The following is a 27,582-nucleotide window of genomic DNA, read 5'->3' on the forward strand; positions in this document are numbered from 1 at the left end:
CCCCCCGCCTCGCTGTCCCCTCCCAGCGGGTCTCCCTCCCTCCGCCACTGCGGTGAAAGCTTCGGGGAAAGGAAGCGGAGAGAGAGAGAGAGAGAGAGAGACAGAGACAGAGAGAGAGAGAGAGAGAGAGAGAGAGAGAGAGAGAGAGAGAGAGAGAGAGAGGCGTAGAAGAAGACCTGAAGCTGGGTCTCCAAATCCAGGACGAGAGTTCGCCGCTGGCGCCGCAGCCGTCACCTTAGCCCGTCTCTCCGCAGCGCGGCGGCCCGCCGACTCCCTCTCTTCCCCCCCGCCCCCCGCCTGCCCGCCCGCCCCGGGTGTAACCCTCCCGGTTTTCCGCTCACACCGTCTGGATTTCGTCACCCGACCATCAAGATGGTAAGCGGCTAATATTTTCGCCCGGTGAACGCGGTGTCGGTACGGTGAAGTGCGAGGTTGTGGTCGGGCCTCCGCCGGAGGAAGGAGGGAGGGGAGTTAGGTGGTGTTTTGACAGCTCGCCCGTGTTTTGGCTAGCGGGGGTGAAAGCACCGCCGCGTACGGTGCTCCGTACGGGGGTGGAGGAGGAGGAGGAGGCGGCTACTCCTCGCCCACTTTCGGCTCCTTGTGCTAAAGCCTACCCCCCCTCCCCCCCGGGGGGGAGGCTTGACAGGAGTCCGGAACCCGGAGCCTCCAAGCCCGCGTACGTCCGACCCCCTTCTCCGGTGTAGCTCCAGTTAGCTTAACCCGTGCGGATGAGTTTTCCCGACACGAAAAGTAGTGCCGGACTGTGGCACCTACTCACAGCTGATAAATATAAAAAGAAAAACCGCTAACATACTCCCGGGCACTCGAATTCGACATGTAATAAAATCGTAATAGCATCGGTGTAGCTGTCACGACAGGATATTTTTTAGCTAAAAACACGCTTTCAAGTGACATTTTTCCACAAAACGAGCGTCGTCCGGTTTCCGAGTGATCCGCCATAACAGGCCGGGGGATCGGATCGTACTGTCCCGACGGACTGCGCGCCGGACCCTGTGTGTGTGTGTGTGTGTGTGTGTGTGTGTGCGTGCGTGCGTGCGTGCGTGTGTGTGCGCGCGCGCGCAACGTGCACGGGCGTACGCGTGCGTGCATGCAATATACGTATAAATAAGTAAAGGTTGAAGTCGCAGTTTGGGATCCCTGACCCCCAAAACCAGTGACAGGGGGTGCAGCTAAAAAGATCCCAATATAGGATTTGGGCCTCCACTTTGCACTCAATATTCCACTTACTTGGATTTCAGTGTATTGTATTGGTGCCAGTGTTGTGATCAATGAGGCTAATTTGTTGGATTCAATAGAAAAAGGCTCCCGTTGGGATAAGATACACCCTTGATGCTGCTTCCTGATAGCATCCCTTTCTATTTCTTGTTTTCCTTTGGGCTTTTCCCTTCAGGGGTCGCCACCGCGAAATAACCTTCTCCATCTAACCATATTCTCTGTATCCTTCTCTCTCACACTAACTACCACCATATCCTCTCTCACTATGTCCATAAATCTTCTCTTTGGTCTTCCTCTAGACCTCCTGCCTGGCAGCTCCAATTCCAGCATCCGTCTCCCAATATAGTCACGATCCTTCCACTATTGGATTGTAATCAATGACTAACTATTCCAGTTTCTACCCTGCAAGCGGGATGTCTTATTATTTAATGATTTGATTCATCACCATGTGATGTTATTGTCTCACAGCATTTGTATAAACTGTATTTCAGAGGAATGATGTGTTTGGCTTTGCATTTTTAAATATGATGAGCAAATCACTATTTATTCACAGTGCATTGTAGAAGAGTAGATATATATATTGAATGTTTTTCCTCTGTGATTTAGCCTTGTTTTTCTGTAGACTGGAAAGCCTCAGAAAGTTAATTTTTTTTTCTTTTTTTTGCTCTACAATCCATGAAAAATTTAAGTTATCCCCAGTTTTACCATTGAAATGTGATTGTGCTGCTAAAATGTTCTTCCACTGAAAATCCAACTGCTATAAGCTATCATTTAAGACAGGGGGATCTATATTTTATTCTATAAAAGAATAATATTGCACTGCATGAACTATAAGGCACTCATACACTAGTGTTATTAGATATTCCTCTCTCTCTCTCTCTCTCTCTCTCTCTCTCTCTCTCTCTCTCTCTCTCTCTCTCTCTCTCTCTCTCTCTCTCTCTCTCTCTCTCTCTCTCTCTCTCTCTCTCACATATACACACACACACACACACACACACAGACACACACACACATATATGTGATGATGGACAAGCAATTTGCTAACTACTGTGTATTAAAAATCAAGTAGTTATTAAATATCATCTCAAGAAAACACTTCCAACAGGAAAAAAAAATCTGCCACGCACGATGGGCAGGAAACAGAAACCTCCCACTGATCGGACCTTATTGATTTCAACTGGTATTATGCAAATCGGTAGCACGTCGAGGGCTCTGACAAACTGACGCTCCGCTACCTGTCATGCCGTGCACACTTGGACTGTTGCTTTACACGGAAAATAACAAGATTCCTCCCCACATGTACCGCTGCGCTTCTTCTTTCCTGAACAGTGGCACTTAACATCAAAACACACAGCAATCCTTGCTATTTAGTTTGCATTGAAAGCCATTTTGCATTTTTTTCCATGGAATTGAACAATTTTGGACTGGCTTTTAATTAACATTTCTAATATGCAGATGAAGCAGTTTGATATAAGGTTAATGTTATTATTTTACCGTAATTTACAGTGCGTTTGTTTAACTGCGACAAATAGGTGAATAATTTAATAATAAGACCGAATTGCACTGGCCTTGAATTGGATAGCGAGCCAGAATGAAGGGCTCCTTGCAAGTCGGTATTTGTATTGATTTCAAGCGGTGCGGTTTTGTTTTTTTTTCCAGAAAATATAACTAAAGACCATGTTTTTACACTCACTTTGATTTGAAATAATACAAGACCATCCTCTCGCAGGTGGCGAGCTCGTGAAGTGTTTGTTGCAAAAAGCAATTTTAATGATTTACCTGCATCCCTCTTGGGGACGTAAACCCCAGCCGTCCTCTCTGTGAGAAACCTGATATATACAGATTAGCTGTGCCACAGCAGGTAATAGGCCTCAGGTACACTTGACTTGCATCACTGCCACGCTTATGTAGTATATAATCCCACTGGATATCTCCTGCATGTAAGCAGAAAGGTTAAAAAGCTAACCCAGAAACACGGTGACGAGCAGCAGCAGCAAATGCGTTAAATGGAGACGGTAAACAAAAAATGCAAATGGGCTCATTACTTTGCGCGCGGTAATTGCATCCTACAACCCGAGGACTAAAACTAGGGGTCGTGTACATCTTACAGACATTATGCTGACTTGCGGCCCCTCAGAATGTGTTGTTCTCAGCTCCGGTGGGGAGGATGGGGGCGGGGACACACTTGCTTAAGCATGTAGTGGAGTGATCTGATGCTAAGGGTACCGTATGGCGCCTAGCAATCGAACGCCACCCTCACAAGAATCGAGCCGCAACTAATGTAAAAGCCACGGCACTCCGGCAGCAGAAGTGATGATCAACACAGCGATCCAGCCAGCCCACTCAATCTGGATTTATCCTCTCGCTGGTCGTTGCATCGCTGCAGTCCTCGACTATCCACTGAACCGAACGTCCCCCGACACGAGCCTACCTCGTTTCGTCAGGCGGCGTCTGTTTGTACGGTACTTTTGGCACAGGTTGTCGACGGGAGCATCCCTTTGTAACGGCAGCTTGGTGTCGTGTTGTGTTTTGAGACTGATTTTCAAAGTGTGAGGCGCTTCTCCCCAGGGGTCTTGGAACGGTTTTGATGGAGGCCGCGGCGAATCGATGCAAAAGAATATCACATATCAAAGGGACACGATGTAGAACTGCATTAATGGAAGCAATTTGGTTAAATATTACATCGTCCTTTGGGGCAGTGGAACTATTTCTGCCCCATTTTCCCAATTTTCTGAAATGAGTAAATGTTCTCTGACCGACTGTCGATGGAGGATCTTTTGTGACTCGTTTGTATTTTCACGCAGGGTCAAACAACTTAGTGATCCTTCAAAGAAGTCCCTATGTCAGGGGACATTTCTTTTTGCATGAAACTGCTGGATTTTCTCAGGAAAGCAGCAGTGAATTTCCTCACACAGCATCGAAAGGAACATTTTCCCAATGTAGTGAAACGATCAGACTAAAAAAACGCCTCCACACTGCTCATCCAAATCAACCAAGTCTTCAAGAGCCCCAGCATATAATGTTAGCTTTCAGATTGTGTTTTTAGCAGAAGTGTCCACTGTATCTGCTGATAGGTGCAGATATTGCAACTAATACCTCAGCTGGGTGCACAAAGATAAGCTGGTCAGATTAGGTCCACAATTGCTAACAGTCTTTTTTGCAATTAATTGCTGATTATTAATTTAAGGTGTTTTGCGGGGGTGTCTTTCTCAGGAGTCGCCTTACTTTTTTAAACCACCCCAGTTAGTGCATTAAGGGCTGCGATGAATGAGAGCGTTTGGTAGCCTTGAGAAGTCGAAAAGGCCAAAAAGAATACAAACATCCGTCATGAACAGAAAATGCCTCTTGATATATGAGGATATCGACTCTTTCCAACATGAAACAGCGTGCAGGGGTTGAAGAGGAGGAGGAGTGGAGTGTTAGAAAGCTGCTTGGTATTTGATACGGGTTGGATGTTTTTTGTTATCTCACCAGTGTTTGGCAGGAGAGATCATACATTGCCTCATTGCTGTTGGCCGATTCGTTGTCTGATGGATGCTTTTGGGCTGATTTCATTCTCCATACTCGCTTTCTGTTTTCTGCCTCGTCAGTATTCGATACCCCAAATGTACTGCAAATTTTCCTGAAGCGCTGGAACCGACAATATACAACTGTATCTTAACAGTTGTTAATGCCTGCTATGGCCGGCACGGAATTACACAACACACCTGGATCTGTTTGTGGTATCAAAGCAATAATGCACATTGATGCTTCTTTTGGGTAAAAATAAAACTATTCTGCATATCCATCTTTTGGAATGGCGATGTCTGTGTAAATTCATCCCCCCTGAGGCTTTAGAATAAATGGAGAATATTTCAATCCTGTACATTGGTGGACAGGGTTTTATTTAAATCCAATGCCCGACAAAGAATTATCTTCCGTATCTGAAGCTCTGTGAGGCTCAACAGAGCAACACAGTCGGTGTTTCAGACACTCAATTTATGTGAGGGAAGAAATGCCCACAAAACCTTCCTAATACCTGAAGAGACTGAAGGAAAACGCACAGGGCAGGAAACTCTCTCTGGAAACCCAAGACAAGCAATAGATTGGTTGTTAGCATTAGGAATCCCTCAGACTCTCCAAAGTTAAGTCCAGGCCGGGTATAAACATGGCTCAGAGGATCAGGCCTACCCCAGTTTCTACTGGCAGTTGACATTTCGGTAATTATTTTCGTATTCGCACCGGACTCTTGAATTTAGTACTGATCCCTTAAACAGACAATGACGCAGACGCGCACCTCCAAAAACATACAACGATCCCAGGGATCACGGTAGGATGTCGGGGAAACGGAAGGAACAACTTCCACTGCCTCGTGTCAGTAATGCAGCGGGTCATTAGTGATACAGTGCAGTTGAATGGTTATCGGTCTGGGCTTCGCCCGCAGTACATGGCCGGGTAGAAAAATGGATGGCTGAACTCTATTTACAGACCGTTGTGAAAGCACAGCACCGCTTTGCACTCCGCTGTGACTGCGAAAGGGTTGAGTATTTTTATCATATAGTCTGGCTACATTGTAAGACGGTCTCATTCAGCGAGATTCAACCCAATACCTGGATCTCTCAAACTGATATTTAATTTCCTCTGTAATAGTGCATCCGCAGTACAACTTGCGTGTAAATGTTTTTCAAAGACGTCAAGCAAGAAACACCTGTGTAACATAACACATTTCAAACGACTGTTGATATTTGATAAGCTTGGCAAAGAAAATAAAAAGTAAGAAGTGTCCTTGAGGTTCACCCTTGACAGGATAGAATATGGCAGTCTATTTCGCGCCGCAGTGAACAGGTACCATTACAGTAAAAAAAAACAAACAAAATGCTGTGTAAATGGAATAATTAGCTTAATTCTTCTAGTCTAGATGGGAACTGCCTCTGGATTCAGCGGCATTTGGAATCAAGCGCTCAGTGTAGTGCATCAGAGCAATGTAAGGCTTCTTCACATTTCAACTTACAACATACTAGCCTGTGTTTGTTCAAAAAGCCCTCGGTCTGTACGGATTTCCAAGGGTCCCTAAACATTTGCCTTAGACCATGTGAGAAGGGGCCATATGAGAAACCTGAACGCCATTGGAGGGCCAAACCAACAATGACAGAAAAGCAACACACTTGTGTAACATAAACAGAATCCAAGTTTTTGTCATTGTCTGTGGAGGTTCTCAGTCATGGCGAATTCTTGTCGAAATCTTCTTGTGGTGGCAGAGGAGCAGCTTTTGGGGATTAGCTGTAATAATCCCCAAAAGTCGCTCCTTTGTCCCCAACAAACAACACCCCCGTTAGCATCATTACCCCATTTAGTTTCTGCCGATCAACTCCTCCATTTACATAACTATAACCAAGACCCGCCCACAACCCTGGCGGTTATATTTGGAAACTCCCCACAGGTCATTAGAACTGAAGACCTTCTTCAAGTGACGAAATTCAAGTACAGCTGCCATGACAAGAAGATTTGGACAAGAACGTTTTGTCATTCATGCTCTGATTGACCCCATGCAGGCCGGACAGGGACGGCCAAAGGGCCACATCGGGCCCCCCGGGCCGTAAAATGCCCACGTCTGCCTCAGACCATGATAATAAACCGCCCTCTTCTATCGAGATGTCCGATTTCTTCAAGCTTTTCCCCCATTAGAATAAAGCAAATCCAGGCCGGCTGCCCACTCACCCACCCAAATCCATCCTGACAACGAAGTGCTCCTTTCAAACCTGGGCTCAGACCGACACTTGGCGCCTCTGACCGGAGGTGTAGCAGTTGTTGCTCTCACTTAAATGTCCGTTTCAATCAAGTTGCACATTTGCGCTCCCGTATACATCGCTTCAGGTGGATGTACAGACAAGATCACGTTCCAATCTCGCAGCTTCTGAAAGCTTTTCAAGCCTGTCAATTTTAGTCTTATTAGAAACGAGCCAAAGATTGTTTAGAGAGGTACAGCATTGATTTCCCCTTCACATACTGTGATAGGACGCCAGAATGGCCTCTTGGCGCTCTCGCCTGTCTACTCAGCAAATTTTTTGCATCGAGCTCTCACTTACTGTAATAACCAAGTACGGGCATAAATTGTTGGCATGCCGACGCTTCGAACCAAACTCATGGAGATAGCACCTCTCTGATGTTCATCTTCATGATGAATAGGGGAGGGACAGTAGATCTGTTCCAGTCTCTGCCAGTCCATCAATCATGGTGTTCAATATCCCAGCCACAATTGATAGTACCCAGGGAGTGATGTATGCCCCCCCGCCCTCCATTTGTGTATTTCCAACGCTACTCCACTTTGTGCAGGCACTGCTGTGCTTATCAAGGGTTTGAATTTATGCAAGTCATTGCTCCATTCCAGCATGTTCTATGGTGGACTGATTCCACTGAGGGCCCTGCTGTGTTGTAATATCTACATACTTGGGATACCTTGACTCTGATTATGATCCGATTTTCAAGGAGGTTTCATGCGAGCAGCTATTTATTACACTCAGAAGTAATTCCGTCTGTAATTTTGACAGAAAGAGTTGGAGAAAGTCCCGTGTTTATTAACTGGATTTAATGGGATTATGCGACGTGAACGGATTTAATGTTCATTATGGCTACTATACTAAAATAAAAAAAAAGTATTTCTTTCAGCTGGATCAATTCATGATGTACGTGTAATATTAAGCGCACTGAATAATGTTTTTGTTTACGTTTTTTAATTAACTGTGCATTTACATGGCTATCGTGTTTTGGCGTATTTAAGTGCAGTGCAGACAGGGTAGACTAGAATCCAGACATTCTCTTGACGATTCATTAATTTGCCTGCTCTAGAATTACTTCTGGATTAATTATCTGCAGTATCTGCCTCCCCATTCTCTGCCTCCGAAACACCCTTAACTGCGGTCTTCGTTTTCATCGATAGTCTCTCGATTCAAGTGTGAAACCAATTTTTTCAGTTTAATTTGAATGTGAATCATCAACGGACTTAGAAATTACCAGCAACAAGTCAGAACAGTTCCCTCAGTGAGGCGATAACAAGTCAACAAGACTTTGACCCAGGTGAGTCCTGCACCTGGAGACATTTTCACCTCTGGGAAGAAATAAAGCTACATGTGCCCTTTCACAAGCAGGAACACGCCAATAGATGTCAACCCTGTTTTTATCCGGCAGCGTTTGCAGTTTTCTGTCATTTCTTGTTCCAACCCCTGTGAGTGTCAGGCAAGTGTTTATATAGAACCGCGTGAAGTGTGTTTGTATTTGCTTTTGCTGGCTCATTTTGTTTAGCCAGACTCCACATTATAGTGTGTTCCGTTCCCCTTTCTTTCACGTTACGACCGGGTTCCACGGGGCTATAATTAGCCATGTTTTTGGGCTGGCTGTCGCTTCGCTGCCGAACCAGCGATGCAGCCAGACCCTTCAATATGTTAAACATGTTTTGTGTGCTAAGGCCTAATTGATTCTGAATGAAGCATGCATTATTGATGAGGCAACACAAGTCTCCTTCCCTTTCCGATTCTGTTCCCCTATTTGCAAGATGCCTTTTCTACTCAGAGCCTCTTTTTTTTTTTTTTTTTTTTTTGGATGATTTTATAATCACCACGTCAGCCTGCACGTGAAAGACGGCTGAAGTGGAAGAGCGTGAAGCAAATTTTTGACCGAAGTGATGACAAGAGTTATTCCTAACCTTGTAAACCTGTAATCCCTGACAACAAATCTGCTTTGCTGTAAGTCTCCTTACCTCCGCAGACCCTACAGATACCGCAGAACGCCTCTTGATGTTCATTTCAATGTTGAAATCATGTTAACTGTTACACAGTAATCTAAGATAAATGTCCAGCGCCGAGTCGTAGGCATTCACAGGCCAGGCTAAACAAGTGATTTGCGAAACTACTTTTCCCTTTTCATTTTAGACTATTCAAATTTGACAGGTGACCTGTGTAGCAAGTGCTAATCAGTCCATACTTCTCGTCATGCAGCTTCTGCAATCCTTTTTTTTTTTTTTCTGTAACAGCCGCAGCACGATTACACATTTTTCATCTCTGCTTCTGCAAATTTTGAGTTCTACTACAACTACTACCACTGCCTCTGCACAGTGCTTACAGTTGACTGACCGTTTGTTGGCGTCTACCATGCCCAGCACTGTCATCAACCCAAAATGTAGCTCTGGCTCGAGGCTAGTTATATTGATAATCACATGCATATTTTATAATGCATATTTTAAGAAAGAAAACCCTCCCGATTTTCATAAAATGCGCCTTTCACCGAGAGCAAGTTGAATATCTCCAAAGTTTAAGGACATAATCTCAGTCTTTGCGTAATGCTGATTACTTATTTCCAACTTTTTTTTTTATATTTTATGGACAAACCAAGAGCCATATGCATCTTCAGGTGAACCAGTAGAGAGAGGGAAACACTGGAAACCTCACAGAGGAACTTTGTATGCTTTAACTCCTTTTTGGACCAAAACGGGTAGAGGACGACGGCTTAGAGCAGCGGCAGTAACGCCTGCAACCGGTAAAAAAAAAATCCACTTGTGTCCTATTGCAAGTCTGACGAAGTGTGCGCAGGCCGTATAGTGTTTCTGCGGGGCAGATGAGGCGTGGCGTTCGGGCGCAAACAAAAGGAACTTTCTTTGTAGAGATCAATAAGGTATCACTTTGACACTATTACCCACTGAGCCAAACAGGCAACGGGACACCCTACCCCAGTAACGGTGGAGTCATGCGCTACACATTGAGCTCGGCTGGAATTCAATCCCTCAAATTGGCAATCACTCTCAAGCCGCTGCTTCAAAGAGGCGAAACCACGTCCGAGTCAACCTATGCTGGAAGAGCGGAGTCAGCATCGAGTGCCGTAATCAGAGTCAAATGCTAAGTCGTCCTCCCGGCTAATCCCGTGTCACCTCTTTCTCCTCGCCGCTCCTTAAATACCACATCTTCTCCGAGGTAGAGCTGCCGTCGTGCAGCAGCTCCACGCTAAGCCAGATGGGATAACTGGCCCTTGCTTTTCCTGGCCGGTCGGAGTATATTCCCGGGGTTTGATTTTGAGCTAAAACAAGTGTAGCACTCCTCAACTGTCATAACGCATTAGTGATATTTCCCGGTGGACTTCTCACATACTCTTTGGTCCTAAACCGGAGCGGAAAATAGGTTTCGGCGAGCAAGGAAACCAGCCAAAAGTCTGTGACCTCTTAACACAATTAACATTCTCCAACTTGTACGCCATGTAAAAATTTGTGAAGAATTGTAGACTGTGAAGACTGTGAGAATAAATTCCACTCGCATGATGACCTAGTTTCTGCCTGCTGTCAATCTTCAATCTACATTTCTTTGTACCCTTGAGGGGGTTACATTTACGGGTTTGCTATATACTGTATGGCAGTCGTTCCCAAACTACGGCCAGGTTGGCCGGATACATTTTGCCCTGAACAATACCAGAAATGCATTATGATTTTTTTTTTTTTCATCCTGGCCAAGTAATCGTGACTTGTACATGCATAGAATGTAACATTCTATTCCACCTTTCTGCTGTCTATGCCTTATCTGAAACCCCTCCCTCCAAAAAAAAAAAAAATCCTGGACACGCCCCTTTCAAATAACGCGGAATAATGGCGAAAAGATGAGGTAAGAGAAAAATAGATTCAGAATGCAGGGTAGTTAACCTACAGTTGACAAACGAATATCTATTTTTGCTCAAATCAAAGAAAAGACTGTTTGGCTCTGTGTTCAAAGAATACAATCTGTGCCGACACTATGAATCCTGTCACAAAGACAAGTATGATTGCTTGCAAGGCCAAATGGGAGCAGACAAACTCTCAAAGCTAAAAAGTGGACCGTTAGCTCAGCGGAGTACATTTGTACGCCAAGCTCAGCTGAACCAGTTCTCTGTTCGAGCGAGGTTTCAGGTTTTTCAACTGATAGCAAGCAGCGGTAAACCTTTCACTGATGGAGAATTTGTCAAGTAATGTTTGAATGCTGTGTCCCGAGAAGAAAGATATCTTTAATGTCATAAGTCTGTCGGCGACTACAGTAACAAGACGCATTGAAGAAATCGAGGGTAATATAAATGCCCGGCTGCAGCAGAAGACATAAGAATTTGACTTTTTTTCATTAGCACTGGAGAGAGCATGGCTGTGCGGGACACAGCACTACTGCTACTTTTTATTCCTGGAGTTAGCGCAAACTTTAAAATGTGCGAGGACCTGGCAGCCCTCCACAGTCTCAAAGGGACTACGATGGGGGAGAATATTTATGGCAAAGTATGCCAAATTATGGAAGAGTTGAACCTGGACCGGTCAAAGCTTGTTAGCTTTACGACTGACGGAGCTCCTAGTATGGTTGGCGCGTCTCGCGGGCCGGTCTAATCGGGATGAACATACAGAATATAGGTAAGCTTACTTTTCGGACTTGAACGAGCCATTCTGAGTTCACAAATATTTAATCGCAGTGAAATCTACTGGGATGAAATTCGTTCTGCAACCATACTGGTAGGGAAATGTGTTGTGTTGGTTTCAGTTTGGGTTCATAGGTTTCTGGTTTTCACAGTGAATTTGATATGAGAGAGCTGCAAACAGTTGTGTCTGCAAGGAAGTTAATGTTCCTTGGCCTTTTTTTCTGTGAAAAATTTGAAAAGGGTTATTTGGTTATTATTTGTTTTATAAATAGTGTTATTTATTTCATTTATAATGTTATAACTTATTTTCTGATTTTTTTTTTTTTTTTTTTTTTCTCCTGTTAAGGTCCCAGAAAGAGAATTAATTTCTGGTTATGTGCGGCTTTCGTGAAAACAATAAATGTTTACGTTTAGACACCTCTGCGATCGTCACACTTTTTGTTACAAACTGGCCCGACCCCTCGGCAGAGAAGGGAAAAGTTATTTGGCCCTCACAGGAAAAAGTTCGGGGATCCCTGCTGTATGGTTTAATCTATTTCAAGAATTTCAATTTCTAGTTTTGCTGCAGCTCCCACACCTTTTTGGCCGTGGACAAACAACCAATGAATATGATTCTTAGATCTTGGCTGGTGGACAATTGAGCCTGAAGATTCTGACTCTACGGCGTTCGGAGTAAAACAATTCATCATCAGTTTAACAGATTTCTCTATAAGCTGAGGAAAAATACAGCAGTTATTATCATTGTTATAGAATTCACATGCACATCCATCTTTGGAACTGAAACAGTCAAAATGTCAACAGCAAAAGACATTCATCTAGGTCTTTTGTGTTAGCGGGAGCACCTTTCAGTATTTTCCGAATAAACGTCCAGCTCTTGATGCACCAACTATGAATTTTGGTCTCCTGACGTATAAATTATCATTCAGCTTCTCCTTCGTCCAGTTGGCCAACTGGAATGGCATAAATAGGTCATATTGAAAACTAACCATAATAGGCCAAGACAGGATGACATTGTAATTTTTTTTACTAAGTTCCTACAGCTGATAGGGGGCAAATCCGTGTTAGCGTCGCAGAGCACACCAAGAGATGTGGAAAATATCTTCTCAAATGCTTGGTTGGCTCTTGGCTCCACACTTGTGCAAACATATTTGCTGTGTCAGGTGAGGGATTTTAACGCATAGCGTCTATTCATTGAAATAAGAAATTTATTTTCGATATTCAGCGGTGATGGTGTTTGGCACACCTGCCAAAATATACTCTCTGGCTGATCATAACAACGAAAGCTCAAATTTAAATCTGTTTAGCATATTGGTCAGGCTCTGCTGCTTAACTAAACAGTGCTGTCAGTTAGCGTGTCTCCGCTTCATGTGAAGCTGCAGGATAGTTTCAATCCGTTGCTTGCCAGCCTCTGGACTCATTTGTAGGATCCGTCCCTGGAAGCGACAGCGATTTCTGGGATGTGGTGAGGATGAAAACCGTTGAACACCAGCCAACAAAACGAACGTACTGCGCCAGTCAGCGTCTCCGTGGTGCATTTGAAGAGCTTTTGCGCTCTGCTGTGTATTTTGATGCCATGCATGATGCATAAAGTTGAAGGAGGCTGCACATGCAGACAGCCTCGAGAGCTTTGGGGAAAACATTATTTTGAAATATTTACAGAACATTTTTAAGCGGACGAAGCATACAGCTGCTTGCCTTCTGTTCTGGGCTGATGAGCACAACAACACACATGGAAAGTACACATTCATATATCAACTGCATCTCCTGCATAATGAGGCCTAGTTCAATTTCACAATTGTTCAAATGCTTCTGAAGGATCAACAAGGCTGCATTCAGACCTTTAAACCAACTCTCTAATAATTTTCCTGGAACTGAGTGATAATATTCCTGCCAAATCTCAAGTCATTTCTTGCTAATTTTCTTTTTTTGGGGGGGGATTTTAAGGTAATTTCAAGGGGAGATACTGGAAAGCTAAATTGAATTTTATTAAACCCCAAATCAGTGGGGATATGGGGATTTGTGCCTGAAAAGGCAGATAAATGTGAATTCATATCACTCGCATTTGAGTTGGAAATAATCTCTTCCAGTGAGATTATATTCAAAAGAGGGTCATTTCATTTTGTGGCAGTTTTTGCCGTGATACTTCAAGAGGTACATACAGTGTGTACTTTTAAACATCTGCAGTATATTAAGGCAATTCCAGACAGGAGAAAACACAACAAAGGGTTTCACAGTAAAACCGTCGACAGAAACGACGCCTGGGCCAAAATGTCTAAATCAGCAGCAAGAACTGTAAGGAGAGAGCAACATGGCGGAAACGTACAGATCTTTGTGATCAAGTGCGCTGTACACAGCAGAGTGGATCAGCGCCGACGGGTGAAATGAAACGTGATACTGAACTGGCGCGACGCGTTTGCATGCAAACGACGCCAGCGGCTCGGATTTACTTTATTACACCAAAATGAGATTTAGATGTGAGAACTGGAGACGGTGTTTCTCTGGTGCGTTTTGTTGCCAAAAAAAAAAACCAAACAAACATACAAAAAAAAAAAAAAACAAAGCAAAACAAGGAAGACTCTGATTCAGTGTGAAGTTTTGCCACAAAACAGCGTTGTCGTGTTGACACGCCGGCCACATCCGCCATCTATTTAGAGAAAACCAGAGGACCGTGACTTCATGCAGGGATGCACAATACTGCAGCTCCACTCTTAATACGCCGCTGTACTCTTTACTGAAGTTAGTGCTGCTACTGAACACTTCAGACCGCGGGCCCAGACTCGGAGCTATTAAATGCACAGTGTAACATGCCTCTGGTGGGATGTAATAGGGCAGGGCCATATACCAGCATATTTTGAAATTCATCCAACTGTGAAATTGTATCATGGGTTTTTTTTATATCCAGAAAACTGCGGTACATAATTTTTTTTTTTTTCCCTCTTCCAGACAAGGAATATCAGTGCGTTAGTCAGGATTTTTTTTTTTTTCATTACATTACATTACATTGCATTTGGCAGACGCTTTTATCCAAAGCGACTTAAAATAGAGGACATAGGGACTGCAAATACACTTGCAAATACACGATGCACGGGAAATATACAGAACAGTCCTTTTACTGTCCTTTTAAATAATTATTCACGCATATTATTGATTTTTTTTTTTTTTTTTTTTTTTTTTTTTGGTCATCTATACTAAATTGGTTAATTAATTTGGTTAATGAAATCACTGGAAAACGGCAAAAGTGGCAAGAAAAAATAAAAAAAAAAAAAGGCAAAAGAGCACCTGAAAACCAGCAATGAATTCCTCTGAAAACCAGCAAGATACTTGAATGAAAAATAAACAACGACCAAGCAGCCATTGTCCGTCCTTTTTGGTGGGTTTCTGAATGACATTACTTCCCCCCCCGCCCCCCCATATCACCGCACCCTGACATTCTCCGCACATCTCAGCTGCCGAGAAACAAGAGAAAACAAGTCCGCCCTTGATTTCTTGTTGTTATTTTCCCTCGCCGTGTCTCTTTCAGCATAAAGAGTTTCTATAAATATCTGCGAGCAGGGGAACTTTGCCGAACGCCCGTCTGCATTGTTCCTGCTGTTCAGAAAAAAAGGTCTGGGGTTTCAAATGAATCACGGATCTCCGGGGAGCGTTGTCTGCTCGGCGGCAGCATTTGTTTGACTTAACAAGCGGCTGGACGAAAACGCTATCGGTGTAGATTGGCGTTTTTTTAGGGGGGGAGATTCCGAATCAATCCCTAGGTGTGAACACGGTTTCGATTTGTTGTTTTTTTTGCCCACTCAACACATACGACTCTCGGCGAATGCAACCCCCAAACAAATGGGTTTCCATGGTAACCAACAAAACTAACAGGGCTGCACGATATCGCTGAAGGAGATGTACGAATCTGGATGAAGCCGGAAAGGAAAGTAGTGCACACGCTGATGTGACGATGATTCCTCTGGGCGACCAAGGACCCCGATTTTCTGGAGGTCCGAGCAATCATTTCTGAATCGGAGAAGCTTCCCCAGTTTTCGAGACGCCTCGTAACAAGTAGCCTCGCCGTAAACAAACGTTATGAGACTTAAACACGCGTGGCTTTTTTAAAATTTGATGCAACTCCTTTGCCGTTGCACAGTGGCGTTGCGATTAATTAATCAACATTTCTTCTCCGCCTTGTCCTCAGGGAAATGAAGCCAGTTACCCCCTGGAGATGTGCTCGCATTGTAAGTACACGCCGCCTTTGCGTGTGTGTGTGTTTGTGTGTGTGGACACTTTGAAAATGTCAGTTTTCGAAAACGAAGAGGTCACAAGGTTCTGGTTTTCCATAACTTAGATTAATTTATGCAAAAGAATGCGCTAACAGTGGCTTATGTGTCGATGTTGGATTTTCCAGCTCCAATCCACGATGCATGACTATAAGAAATGCAGTATAATATTAATATAATATCATCCGTTTTTTGTCTCGGTGACACTTGTCCAGAATTGCACAAAACTCCGTTCCTGCTCTCGTATATCCTTCTATTAGACATCTTAAGTGTCTTAACTCTCCAGCGGAGGAGGAGGAGGAGATGCAGAGCTGTGGAAACCAGTTGAATAGCATCTCCGTCCCCCTCCCCCGCTCCCTCTACCTGACAACAGGCAAACGCCATGTTCCAGCCTCCTGTTGTTGAACCCCCCCCTCAACCCGAGGACCCGGTTCCTCGCCAGGTGGCCGGGGGTGTAAACGGCAGGTTTAATGAGCCCTGGGACGGCGACCGTCCCCTCGAGGGCCGAGCTGCTGCTCAGGCTGACCTCGTCGCGTCTCAGGATTCGAGCCGCACGTTAATCGTCCTCGTCGAGTCGGTCGCTGAGACGTTTTTGGTTTTTTTTTTCCGCGTCAGTCTTTGGCTGCATTTTTTATATTTGTTTTTAATAATTGATTAAGGCGTTTTTATGTCTTATGTTTCTGATTTGGCTGCAAATGAAGGATTTCAGCATGGGAGCATGTCAACATCTATCCACCAAACACCATGTCATCCGTTTATGTATCTGCTATTTAACCAAAAACACCATGAAGATCCGTTTATCAGGTGCTCAACATTTATTCTCTGGAAAGGAGAGGGTTAATCGTGAACCCGGGTAGAACGGTGAGGCTACAGGGCGTGGAGATCAAGAAGTTGGAGGATTCAAGTATTTTGGATCTACAGTCCAGAGCAACGGAGGGTTTGGAAAAGAGGTAAAGAGACGGGTCCAAGCAGGTCGGGATGGGTGGAGAAAAGCGTCAGGGCTACGAAGAGATAGAAGAATATCAGCCAGAATAAAAAGGAAAGGTGTACAAGACAGTGGCGAGACCAGCGATGATGTATGGACTAGAAACTGTTCCAATGACCAAAAGACAGGAGGCAGAGCTGGAGGTCGCAGAGATGAAGATGTTTAGGTTCTCTTTGGGAGCGACCAGGATGGAGAGGATCAGGAATGAGTCCATCAGAGGGACGACACATGGTAGATGTTTTGGAGAAGCCGGACCGAGATGGTTGGGTCACGTACAGAGGAGGGATAGTGAATATGTTGGTAGATGGATGCTGGAATTGGAGGTCTAGCGGAAGACCAAGGAGAAGATTAATGGACGAAGTGAGAGGTTAGATGTTAGTTGGCCTAAAAGTTACTTGTTGTGAGAGAGGAGGATACAGAGAATAGGGTTCGATGGAGAAAGTTGATTCGCTGTGACAACCCCTGAAGGGAAAAGCCTAAAGGAAAAGAAGAAGAAGACAGCTGCTCAACATTTGAAGCCACTTTTATACGCGGATATTTACCTGCCGACCCCGGAAAGTACGAAAGACTCGAAAGAGATGCAAACGAACAAACGGCAATGGAGAATTAATAACACAAGCTGCCGGCAGTCGGAAGCATCCGCAGCTCCTTCGCCAGGTTCCTCGGCGCCGCAGAGTCTTGAAAACACGCTGTTACGTTAATGAAAATGCAGAAAATGACGTGTTTTCCAGTGGGACTGAGAGAAAACACCCAACCTGCCTTCAGATATCTCTCTCGGATTATCAGATATCTCTCCACGTCATGGATCTCCGCTGTATTTCCATGCGTTCGGCTAACACGCTAACGATACATACATGATACATACACCTTATCCGTATGAGCAACCAATTTGGAAAATAAATGTGAACAAGTGTAAAGGGGATGATGTGACTTCACCTGCCTGACAGGTGACGTGATTGGGCCGAGGAGCCAGCCGGATTACTCCTAGAAGTCTGGGAGGTATTCTTAAAAGTTGGGGTCAGTTACCAGCCGAGGGTCAAAACCAATCCACAACCCCGGTGTTTACATTTTCTAAATGTATAACTAAAAAAATTGGGCAAATGTAAAATGCTTTTGGGAATATTGTGCGGCATTTTACTATTTTTTTTGCAGCTATACACAATATATATAAAGTAATCCCATCTGTGTTGCGGAGACTCTCCTCCCCCCAAAAAAAAGAAATCACGCAAAGACATTGTCCTTATTCTGCCCTTTTAGAGCTCCGTCCCCTGTCCTCGCCTCGTCAGTAAATCCCCTCAGAATGACTTTCACAACAAGTAACAGCTCTCATAACAGTTACTTTCACAACATTTGGAATCAGAGTTTTCTGTCATGAACCGACGTAGATTTTCCTCATCGGTTCACGTGGCTCTCCGAAGGAATGCTGCTGTCCTAAGCGAAAAACTCAAATAAAGAATATTTGACACGATTACGCAACAGCACCAGTGTGCAGCCAGCAACGCGGGCCATAGATTACATGACTAGCGCGCTCTGTTGGTCGTGCTGTGCGATAGCAACGCTTTTGCACCTGGCAAAAAAAAAAAAAAAAAAATTCAAAAATCACATAAGCGATCATATTCTGCGTATAGTAGCTGATAACATGGCGGTGAGGATCGTCCACATTTAGCCCGAATCGAGGTCAGACGGCTGACAGGACCTTGGCCTGTCAGGCCTTCCAGGCATTCCTCCCCCCCAGGATTATGCCACCACGGAGGAGGGGGTGGACTTTGATGACACATGGCCCTGAACTGAACCCGTCCAGGACCTCACTCAGGGATATTTACAGCTCCGCTTGGTTTCACTGTCCTCGCCGCTTCTCCCTTTCCTTATTCACTCCGGCGTTTCAAGACCCGTCGCGAACTTTGCGTTTAAAAGTCGCGCGAAAACACAAAAGCGCAACACTGTCCGGCCAATCCCCTCGGCGCCGGGGAGGGCGCGGCGATTTTTTTTCTCGCAATTTGAAATCGCTTTCCTGTCCCTCTCTGTCTCTTTTTCACTGACGGCAGCTGTCGAGCGCATCAAGGGGCCGCTTTGACAGGAAATCTGACAGACAGATTCACTCCGCCGCACCTCCGTGACCCCGGCGAGATGGGGAGCGGCGGCGCCCGTGCATGTCGCCGAACAGCTCTTAAGAGTTTCAGTGAGAAATGCCTCGCGCGGAGCATGAAATGGGACATTGTTCTACACAGGAAGTGTTAATTCAGCCAAAATTCAACATCCTACTTTGCAATTGTCGGGGTTATCGCTCACACGGCAGCAAGCGTGTGTCGTCTGCTGTCCACACACACACACACACGCGCGCAGAATCCCCGGCGCTGAAACGGGGCCGAACCCGTTACACAAACGTCCTGGGGACGCCCAAAATAAACGGCGGGTAGTTCGCTGGAGTTCCTTGTTGCTAGGGGTTTCCCTGAGGGCGGGAGCCAAAGTGTCAGTTGGCGAGGAGGGAAGGTGGGGGGGTCCTGCCGTCGGCCCGGCTATAAATACACTCCCGCTAAGTGCTGCCCTGCTTCGTCCTGCATTCAGACCCGTGCAGGTGAGCCGTACATCATCCCGACCGCCAGCGCAATCAGCCTAATGCGCTAAGTGCCGTACGAGCGCCGTGTTGCCGAGACCGAGGAAACGTGCTGGAGAGAAGGTGCATACGCGTGCCGCCACTTCTTCTTTTTTTTTTTTTTTTTTTCAAGTTCTACACATGACCTGATTTCCAGCACCGCAGATAAAACAGTTTGTTTCCGTAGCAGGCCGATGAAAGCAGCATGATAAGTTGTCCACCGAGCGCAACGTAAGCTTGTCAGATGTCGCTTTGATTAACGCGTCATTTAATGTAAATGTCAGGTATGGCGCTGGGTTTATTGAACGCAAGGGTTTCGCAGAAGCAACGAGAGAAAGGTTTTCCATCTCGGTGCATGAACGCGGCAGGCGGCGTAACCTTCCCACGGTCAAACTAGAGAATCGATCCATCCAAAAAAGAAAAAGCCCAACACTACACCCACAACAGAGATGTCTTTTTTTTTTTCCACATCAGAGGGATTTGTGCTCATCTTAATGCAAATATAAACGTTTCAATATAAGCTGAGCCGTAGATAGCTTCAATGATTTTCCTGTTGCAGAAGAATTTTCGATGGTTACAGTACTTTGTGTTCTCAGCAGGAGAGCGCCGGTCTTTTACCTTTTAAAATCTCTCAAAACCCAAAAGTCAGGGAGGGTTGCCAAACGTAATGTCTCAAGAAATCCTTTCGTTTTAATGTGAGCCATTCAGGGTCTCCGCAGAGAAGACCGAGAGTCGCTGGAGAACACCCGGCCTAATCGATTGCAGATTGCTCCGGCTTCTTGGACGGCTTAAAAAAAAAAAAAAAAAATCACAGAAATGAAATGTTAAAATGCTTCGCCAAATACGACCAGGCAGTCGGTCCAAGAACAGTCCGTGTCGTAAACCCCGATCGTACTTTATTCCACAACTGAGCAGAACAACAGGTCTCAGAATCTCAGAATAAGCTGCCAGCTGGTATTAAAATGAATAAATGAGAAACATAGACGCACTTGAATTGAGAACGATGGCAGTCGCGGAAAAGATTACATTTGGGCCCCGACGTTTTGCAGGAACCACAGCCCCGCCTGACGTTTCGGGCGTGGGTAGAGAATCCAACTCGCTCTACCTGGCACGGGACGTCTGTCCATCTCCACCTCCGGAGTTGGACATGCTATCTTTCCGCTGCACGCTAAGCGTCACCGAGCAGATCTCCTGAATTTCCTCCAACTGCCGTCTTCCTGCACATCCCACAGCACTCTCTTGCGCTAGCGGGTGATGCTAATTGCAGAGTGTCATGTGTCAAACTCACGCTCGATGCTACGTATATAACCTCACGCCTTGTTTTGTGTGGGAGTGGGCGGGGCGGGGTGGAGGTCCACTATTCGTCAGCCACATTCCAGCTCCGACGGGTCCTGTATGCCGTATCGCCGCCCCCTCCGCCTTCCCTCCCGGTTCAGGTCGTCCGTGTTAATGCGTCACATGTCCATTAATGTGCAGGGCCGGCTGTTTGACGGCTCGGCGCCCTTCAGTAAACCGCCTTCATTAAACCTGGGGAGCATCGTGCTTTCGTAGTTTTCGCGCAAAAACGGGCAACCGAGCAAATTCATCTCAGTCGGCCGCGCAGCTGCGGCGCCCCATAAATACTTTTAAAAAGAATCAGCTTTAGTTGTTTGTTTTCACCTCAGCCGCTTCCAAATTCTCCCTTTTCGATTTGCGGTCAGAAACGGAGGCCCCGATTGTAAACAACGGCAGCTTTTCATGAAGTTTAGTAAATCGTGTGACAGCGGGGATCCGTCCTCTGGTGGAGGGACGCTGAAATTGACCGTCGCGAACAAGATTGGAAAAATTTGCACTTTTCACCGCGTGCCGTTACCAGGGTACGGAAACATTTCACCGTACGCCGCGTCAGCTGGATTTGCACCATCGCGCAAGTATTTGAGGAACCGCCTTGTTGGGCTTCGTCATATTTGTTTGCACCTGCGGCCAATCGGCGAAGGATGAGACCACAGCGAGGGGTGGAAGCGTCTCTTTTTCCAATATACCGAATTAAACCAATCTGCAAGTTAACTTCTGAACCTTCTGACTTCAAACAAGCAAAGTTTGGAAGAAACGTCCATCACCGTCGGGGGCGTTCGGACTTAATGTCATCACACTGCCTGCAAATGTCTCCTGGTATATAATAATGAAAAATACATTGGATTCATTTCCAGGAGCTTTGGAGCACAGATGCTCCCGTGGGACACTGTAAAGCGTGTGTGTGTGTGTGTGTGTGTGTGTGTGTGTGTGTGTGTTTCCTGTGGTGTGCATTTAGAAAAAAACAACAAAAACATGACATCTAAATATGCGTGTTTTCACTTGCACACTGTCTGAATAATTTTTCTTAATACTCCTCTCTTTGAAAGCTTATGTGTGTGTGTGTGTGTGTGTGTGTGTGTGTGTGTGTGTGTGCACGTGTACACCACTCACTCTTGTGCACATGTATGTGGGCTACTATGGGGGGCTAAAAGGTTCCAGTTGCTTAGTAACACAGTTGAGGGTGCATACAGCGTTTGTGAATATGAGTGTGTGTGCATGCTTGTGTGTGTGTGTGTGTGTGTGTGTGTGTGGTGCTCTTCTGTTGAGTATATGAGATTATTATCATAATCATCTCACATTAAGTCTGCCTCAAAGCGGCTAATTAGCATAGCGGCCCGAGGAGCCTCTCAACGAAACCATCACTCGGCAAAATTTGGATTTGATATGAGATGCTTTTATTGCAAAAGACCTTTTATTTATAATAGGTTTAACAACAATTTATTTATCATTTGGTGGTTGTGGCAATCTGCAAAAACCAACACGCCGGTTCTAATAAATAAATTCCCACCGCTACCTGGGGGTTCGGAGAGCCTGTTGGAGACCGGGTCCCTGCAAAGCTTCTGATCCGAGAACCCAGGCTTGTTTTACAGCCTCGCCAAAGAGATGCTTCTCAGGGTCTCATGGACGCGGTTTTACTTGTAGCCTCAAATTACTGATACCGTGCTATTATTACTGCTACACTTCCACCGTTTCCTTCACCACCAATAGTAGATTAATATTTATCAGTACTGCTGCTAATCAATGCTACTACTGCCACTATTAAGACTGCTTCTGCAAATGCTATCAACAATGCTAGCACTTAATGCTAGCACTTCTATAATAGCACTTTACACACTGTGTTAGAGTCCAGTGGAAGCTTGACTTATAAGTGCATCCACTTTGGAGTTTTCTGAGATTCGAGCCGTCGCTCAGTGGATGTTTTGCTTTGCGGTCAGAGCCCAGATCTGAGTTAGGAGCGAGCGGGATGAGCGTTTGTCACCGACGTGGACGCCGCTGTCCGTGGGGTGGGACGTAAAAACACGAGCAAGGTCAATAACCATTTTCTATACATTATCTGTCATCTATAAACTTAATTTTTCCTTTTAAAAACAAACAGGGAACAGATGAATAGCATCTCAATTTATTTAAATGGGGAAATTAATTCATAATTAATTGGATAAACAAGTAAATTGACTTATGAGCTCCGCGTATTACTGTATCCTATCTAACACCTTGCCGTCCTTCACGTCAGGACGAGGTGTGACTGAGAATAAAAAAATTCTGGGTTTCAGAAAAAAGTACAAATAATCAACTGAATTAGTAAAAGTAAAGTCTCAGCTGTGGTTAAAAGGTGGCAGTGCACAAACAGAGGCTACTGTGTGTGTGTGTGTGTGTGTGTGAGATGCTGGCAGACAAGTTTCCAGACAGGGGAAGGGGAAAGCTGTTGTTTCCCTGCTGTCATGAATAATACATGCATCTACTCGCTTGGCAGTTGAACGCTGGCGGAGCGGATCTGGGCAAAGTGTTCAGACGTCCTCCCACCCTCCCCCTCCCTCCCTCCCTCCCTCGGCACCGGCACCGAAGTTGATTCGTCGTAAATGTCAGAGGGATTCATAGAACGACCGATAGCTTTCATTTACCCGGCAGTTTGTAGTCATTGAAATCCAAAACGAGGACGAGCGGCCGCAGGTCGGCGAGGGAACGAAGCAGCACGGCGGCGGCGGCGGCGGCGGCGGCGGATCCGGAGAGCGGACTGACGGTTCAGGCACCGCACGTCACTCTTAACCGGTTCCGACAGCGGGTTTGGCTTCACCGTCAGTCATTTCCCACAGAAAATGCAACTTCTATGCAAACGGGGAAATTCATCGGTCGTTGCAGCGTTAACAGGGAAGAAAAGCACGCCAACAGTAATAATAATTGAATATCCAAATAAAGGATATAGATACAAATAAACTAAGACAAGTACAATGAGTACAATAGAGTACAAAATCTAAAAAGAAATAGAAGAAATGCAAAACAACAGCAGGGGATGTGGTTCGTAAAAATGAAATGGTAATAAGTACGCCGTCCTGGAGGATGTGTAAATATATCAATATTCATAACCGACTATTATTTAAAGGCCGTTCTTGTGAAACTAGGTGTTTTTTTGAGCCGTCCCTGTTTGGAGACACAACGGTGGATTCCCTTGGAATTCCCCGTGTCCTCACAGAAGGAGAGCGCTAACTTTCACGTTGCCCTTCCCGTCCAGCTCAGCCGATCTGTCCTTCTGAATTTAAAAAAAAAAAAAAAAAGCTTGATTTGCTTCTCCAATTAAAACGGTTTAAAATTGGCTTTTGAATGTTTTGGCTGGAAAGGTTAAAAAACATCGATTATTGTTTTTTTTTTTTTTTTTTTTTTTTTAAATCAGTGAGTCTCCTGCACGAGGAACGAATGCGTTTTATTTTCTCGAATGTATCGGCACGCGGACAGAGGCTACTTCCTGAATCACGCAAAAAGAGGTTAGCGGTTCGAGCTAGTCGACAGTTAGCCGTCCAAATCCCGAGCGAGCGAACGCGACCTGGCTTGAAACGGGACCCGATGAATCCGCCGCCGGGAGAAGAGGAAGCGGCTGATAAGGAAGTGTCAGGTGTCTCGGGGGCAGCCGGCTGCTCCGTTCCCGATAACCTCCCGCCCCCGCGGACGCCAAAAAAACCCCGCGGCGGATCCCGTATCGCGAACCTGGCGGGGGCGTGCAAATAAAGCGATAAAACCCCCGACCCGTCTAATGATGAGTCCAGGTGACCTTTTGACCCCCTGGAGTTGGGGTTAGGGATAATTTTAAAGAGCACAGTTTTTTTTTTTTTCTTCAAAATGCTCTCCGACCCGTGCCGTAAACATTTTTTACAATTAGTTTCCTCTTGTTTTGGCACTTGATCGCTAACTGAGCGTGCTTTGCGCTAGCTTTCCCAACAAAACGATGCCGCGTTAGTTAAATGGTTCTGCAGTTTTGGATTTAACGGCGCGCATCATGGAATGACGGTTTTTACCGGATGATCCCTGGCTCACGTTCCGACGTCTCCGTGCACGGTGAACCGCTGAAACCAGGGGATATTTGTCTGCGGATCCAGACACGCGTCCTGACATCCAGACTAGCATCGTGCACTGAATTAAAGAAAACAAAGGGAACTCTGTCCTGAACATCGAAAGATGACTTTCCACTCGTTTCTATTGATTTTAGGGCTTCTATCGATTATTATTGGTTAATATTAAGCAGACGTCGACCCGATTATTGCCGAACCGTTTGGAAGAACCTCCCGCCGAGTCGCTTCCAGATAACCGTACAAAACCTCCGTCACGGCCGACGTCACATCCCGACCTTATCTCCTCGCCTTGTAACCTGAAGTCTGCCGATGCGGCGGCGGCCAATGAACTGTCTCGGACCCGGAGTCAACCCGGGCCTTCGCCTCGTAAACCAACACCACACCTCCTCCGCCTGTGTGTGTGTGTTCAGACTCACACACTGCTCCCCCCGGGTTGGCCGGCCGGAACCATGTGACCCCGCCGGTGTAAGCTCATATAGTAAAAGATAACTGGCTTTATTATCCGTGGCGGATTTCCTCCCTGCTGCCACGCGGAGCCGGCTGATGGCGGGGGAGCCAAACGCCCGCGGCCCCTCGCAGGGGAACGCCCCCGTGGACCACAAAGGCTGTGAGTTTGCACAACTTCCACCCTCCGACCCCCTCGCTCCGCTTCCTTCCTCGTCGTAGCGCGACGGGTGTTTCTGCATTTCCAACCGGGTCGCAGGAGGACTTTGACCCGCCGTTGCCATTTCTCAAGACTATAAGCGCCGCAACTTAAACAACGATGCGGATCATTTATGGGATTTTTTTTTTTGGGGGGAGCTGCGTGACGCCAAAATATGGAGCCTCATCACACGGGACTCGGGAAATTAACGTGAGATTCCGACACCGGAGAAGAGAACTTTAACGGTTTTAGTGCGCGGGAGGAAGACGAAGATAGCGTTCAGCTGGAGTCGGACAAAGCGGGGATAGAAAGTGGATGGATGGACGGACTTTTCCTTGTGTTATTTATTATTCATCTTTTTTTTGGGGGGAAAAAATGTGCATATTTGTGGATGTTACCGGTATCTGTTTAATTATAAGTTTAAAAAATGTTTCAGAGTAAATATCTCATTTTACAACCCTATATATCAGACCTGTGCATTTTATGGCCCGTTTGGATTTTTTAATCCGCCCCGTCAAAGTATTTTCAATCAATATTGAATTTTTCTTCTTTTTTTTTTTTTCCTTTTGTTTAATTTTGTATGGATGATTACATACCAAATAACATCGCCACATTTATATGAATGATTTTAAAGTTCAAATAAAATGCCATAAAAAAAATCAAATTTTCATTTATTCAATTTACATGATACCTAGTTGGCCCGCGCATAAATATTAAATAAGAAATGTGGCCCGCCAGTCAAAATAATTGCCCACCCCTGCAATATATGTACACATATATTTATTATTTTTAGCCTGCGCGGCTTATATTCAGGCGCGCTAAATAGTCAGGAAATTACCAAGGTTTCCTGCGACGGTCTTGCGAGGATCTCCACGGATGCTTCACTGACAAGAACCAGCAGGTCCACTGCTCTGAACCTCTCTCCTTCCCCGTGTGTGTGTGTGTGTGTGTGTGTGTGTGTGTGTGTTTTTATCCAGTCGATGCTGACGAGATTAAGAGGCTAGGGAAGAGGTTTAAGAAACTCGACCTGGATAACTCCGGCTCGCTCAGCGTGGAGGAGTTCATGTCGCTGCCGGAGCTGCAACAGAACCCGCTGGTGCAGAGGGTCATCGACATCTTCGACACGGACGGGAACGGAGAGGTGGACTTCAAAGGTGGGAGGTCTAATCCCGGTTTAAACGAAACGCAACGTTAAAGTCAGGTTATTTCAATCCTGAACGGGTTTATAATGTGACTGTTCTCCGCTCAGAATTCATTGAGGGCGTCTCGCAGTTCAGCGTCAAAGGGGACAAAGAGCAGAAGCTTCGATGTGAGTATCTCCATCCGCCCAGAGGGGGAACCTTGGAACCGACAGCCTTTCAACCTGGCACCCAGGATCTCACACACACACACAGACACACACACACACACACACACAGGTGCGAACAGCAATATCATACCACAGCAGATGCGCTGCCCCAGAGTGACAATACGAGATCGGTGACGACGGATTATATAGCAAAGAGGGGTGCACGGTTTACACACACACACACACACACACACACACACACACTCACACACACACACAGTTTCCCTGATCCTATCACATGACCATCTCCTAAATTCACCGTTTTCCCCCTCCTCCCTCCCCGTCCTCTCCTGCAGTCGCTTTCCGGATCTACGACATGGACAAGGACGGCTACATCTCCAACGGCGAGCTCTTCCAGGTGCTGAAGATGATGGTGGGCAACAACCTGAAGGACACGCAGCTGCAGCAGATCGTGGACAAAACCATCATCAACGCAGACAAGGACGGCGACGGCAGGATATCCTTCGAGGAGTTCTGCGCGGTGAGTCCCGCAACCGGGGAAGGGTTATTAGGCTTAGACACACTGTGGACCAAAGGTGGGACGCCGTGCTCCACGCGGCGCCACGTGCAGAAACTTCTCCGCCGCTTCGGCACAAGAAGCTCTCGGAAACAGTTCGACCTAAACGACGCCAAGATAGTAGATGTGACGGCCGCGTCTCAGACAGGCCCGTCTAAAAGGAGCCGGCGATGAAGACAAAAATAGCCGCGGTCAAAAAGGCGGCTTGCAGACGTGTCTGGA

General features: G+C 45.8%; 1 protein-coding gene across 1 annotated transcript in view; it reads left to right on the forward strand.

The window, feature by feature from the left end:
- Positions 1-63: 63 nt before the first annotated feature.
- Positions 64-27,582, forward strand: part of LOC147236766 (calcineurin subunit B type 1) — a 29,592-nt gene continuing 2,073 nt past the window's right edge. The window contains exons 1-5 of the mRNA XM_086173829.1: positions 64-375; positions 15,800-15,839; positions 26,473-26,649; positions 26,745-26,804; positions 27,140-27,324. Of these exons, the coding sequence (XP_086029955.1) occupies positions 373-375; positions 15,800-15,839; positions 26,473-26,649; positions 26,745-26,804; positions 27,140-27,324 (465 nt within the window). The 5' untranslated portion in view covers positions 64-372. The remainder of the gene's footprint in view (positions 376-15,799; positions 15,840-26,472; positions 26,650-26,744; positions 26,805-27,139; positions 27,325-27,582) is intronic.

This window comes from Fistularia commersonii, chromosome 2 (genome assembly GCF_037954325.1).
Source record: "Fistularia commersonii isolate RoL2024-O1a breed Wild chromosome 2, RoL_Fcom_v1.0, whole genome shotgun sequence".
Lineage (NCBI taxonomy): Eukaryota > Metazoa > Chordata > Actinopteri > Syngnathiformes > Fistulariidae > Fistularia > Fistularia commersonii.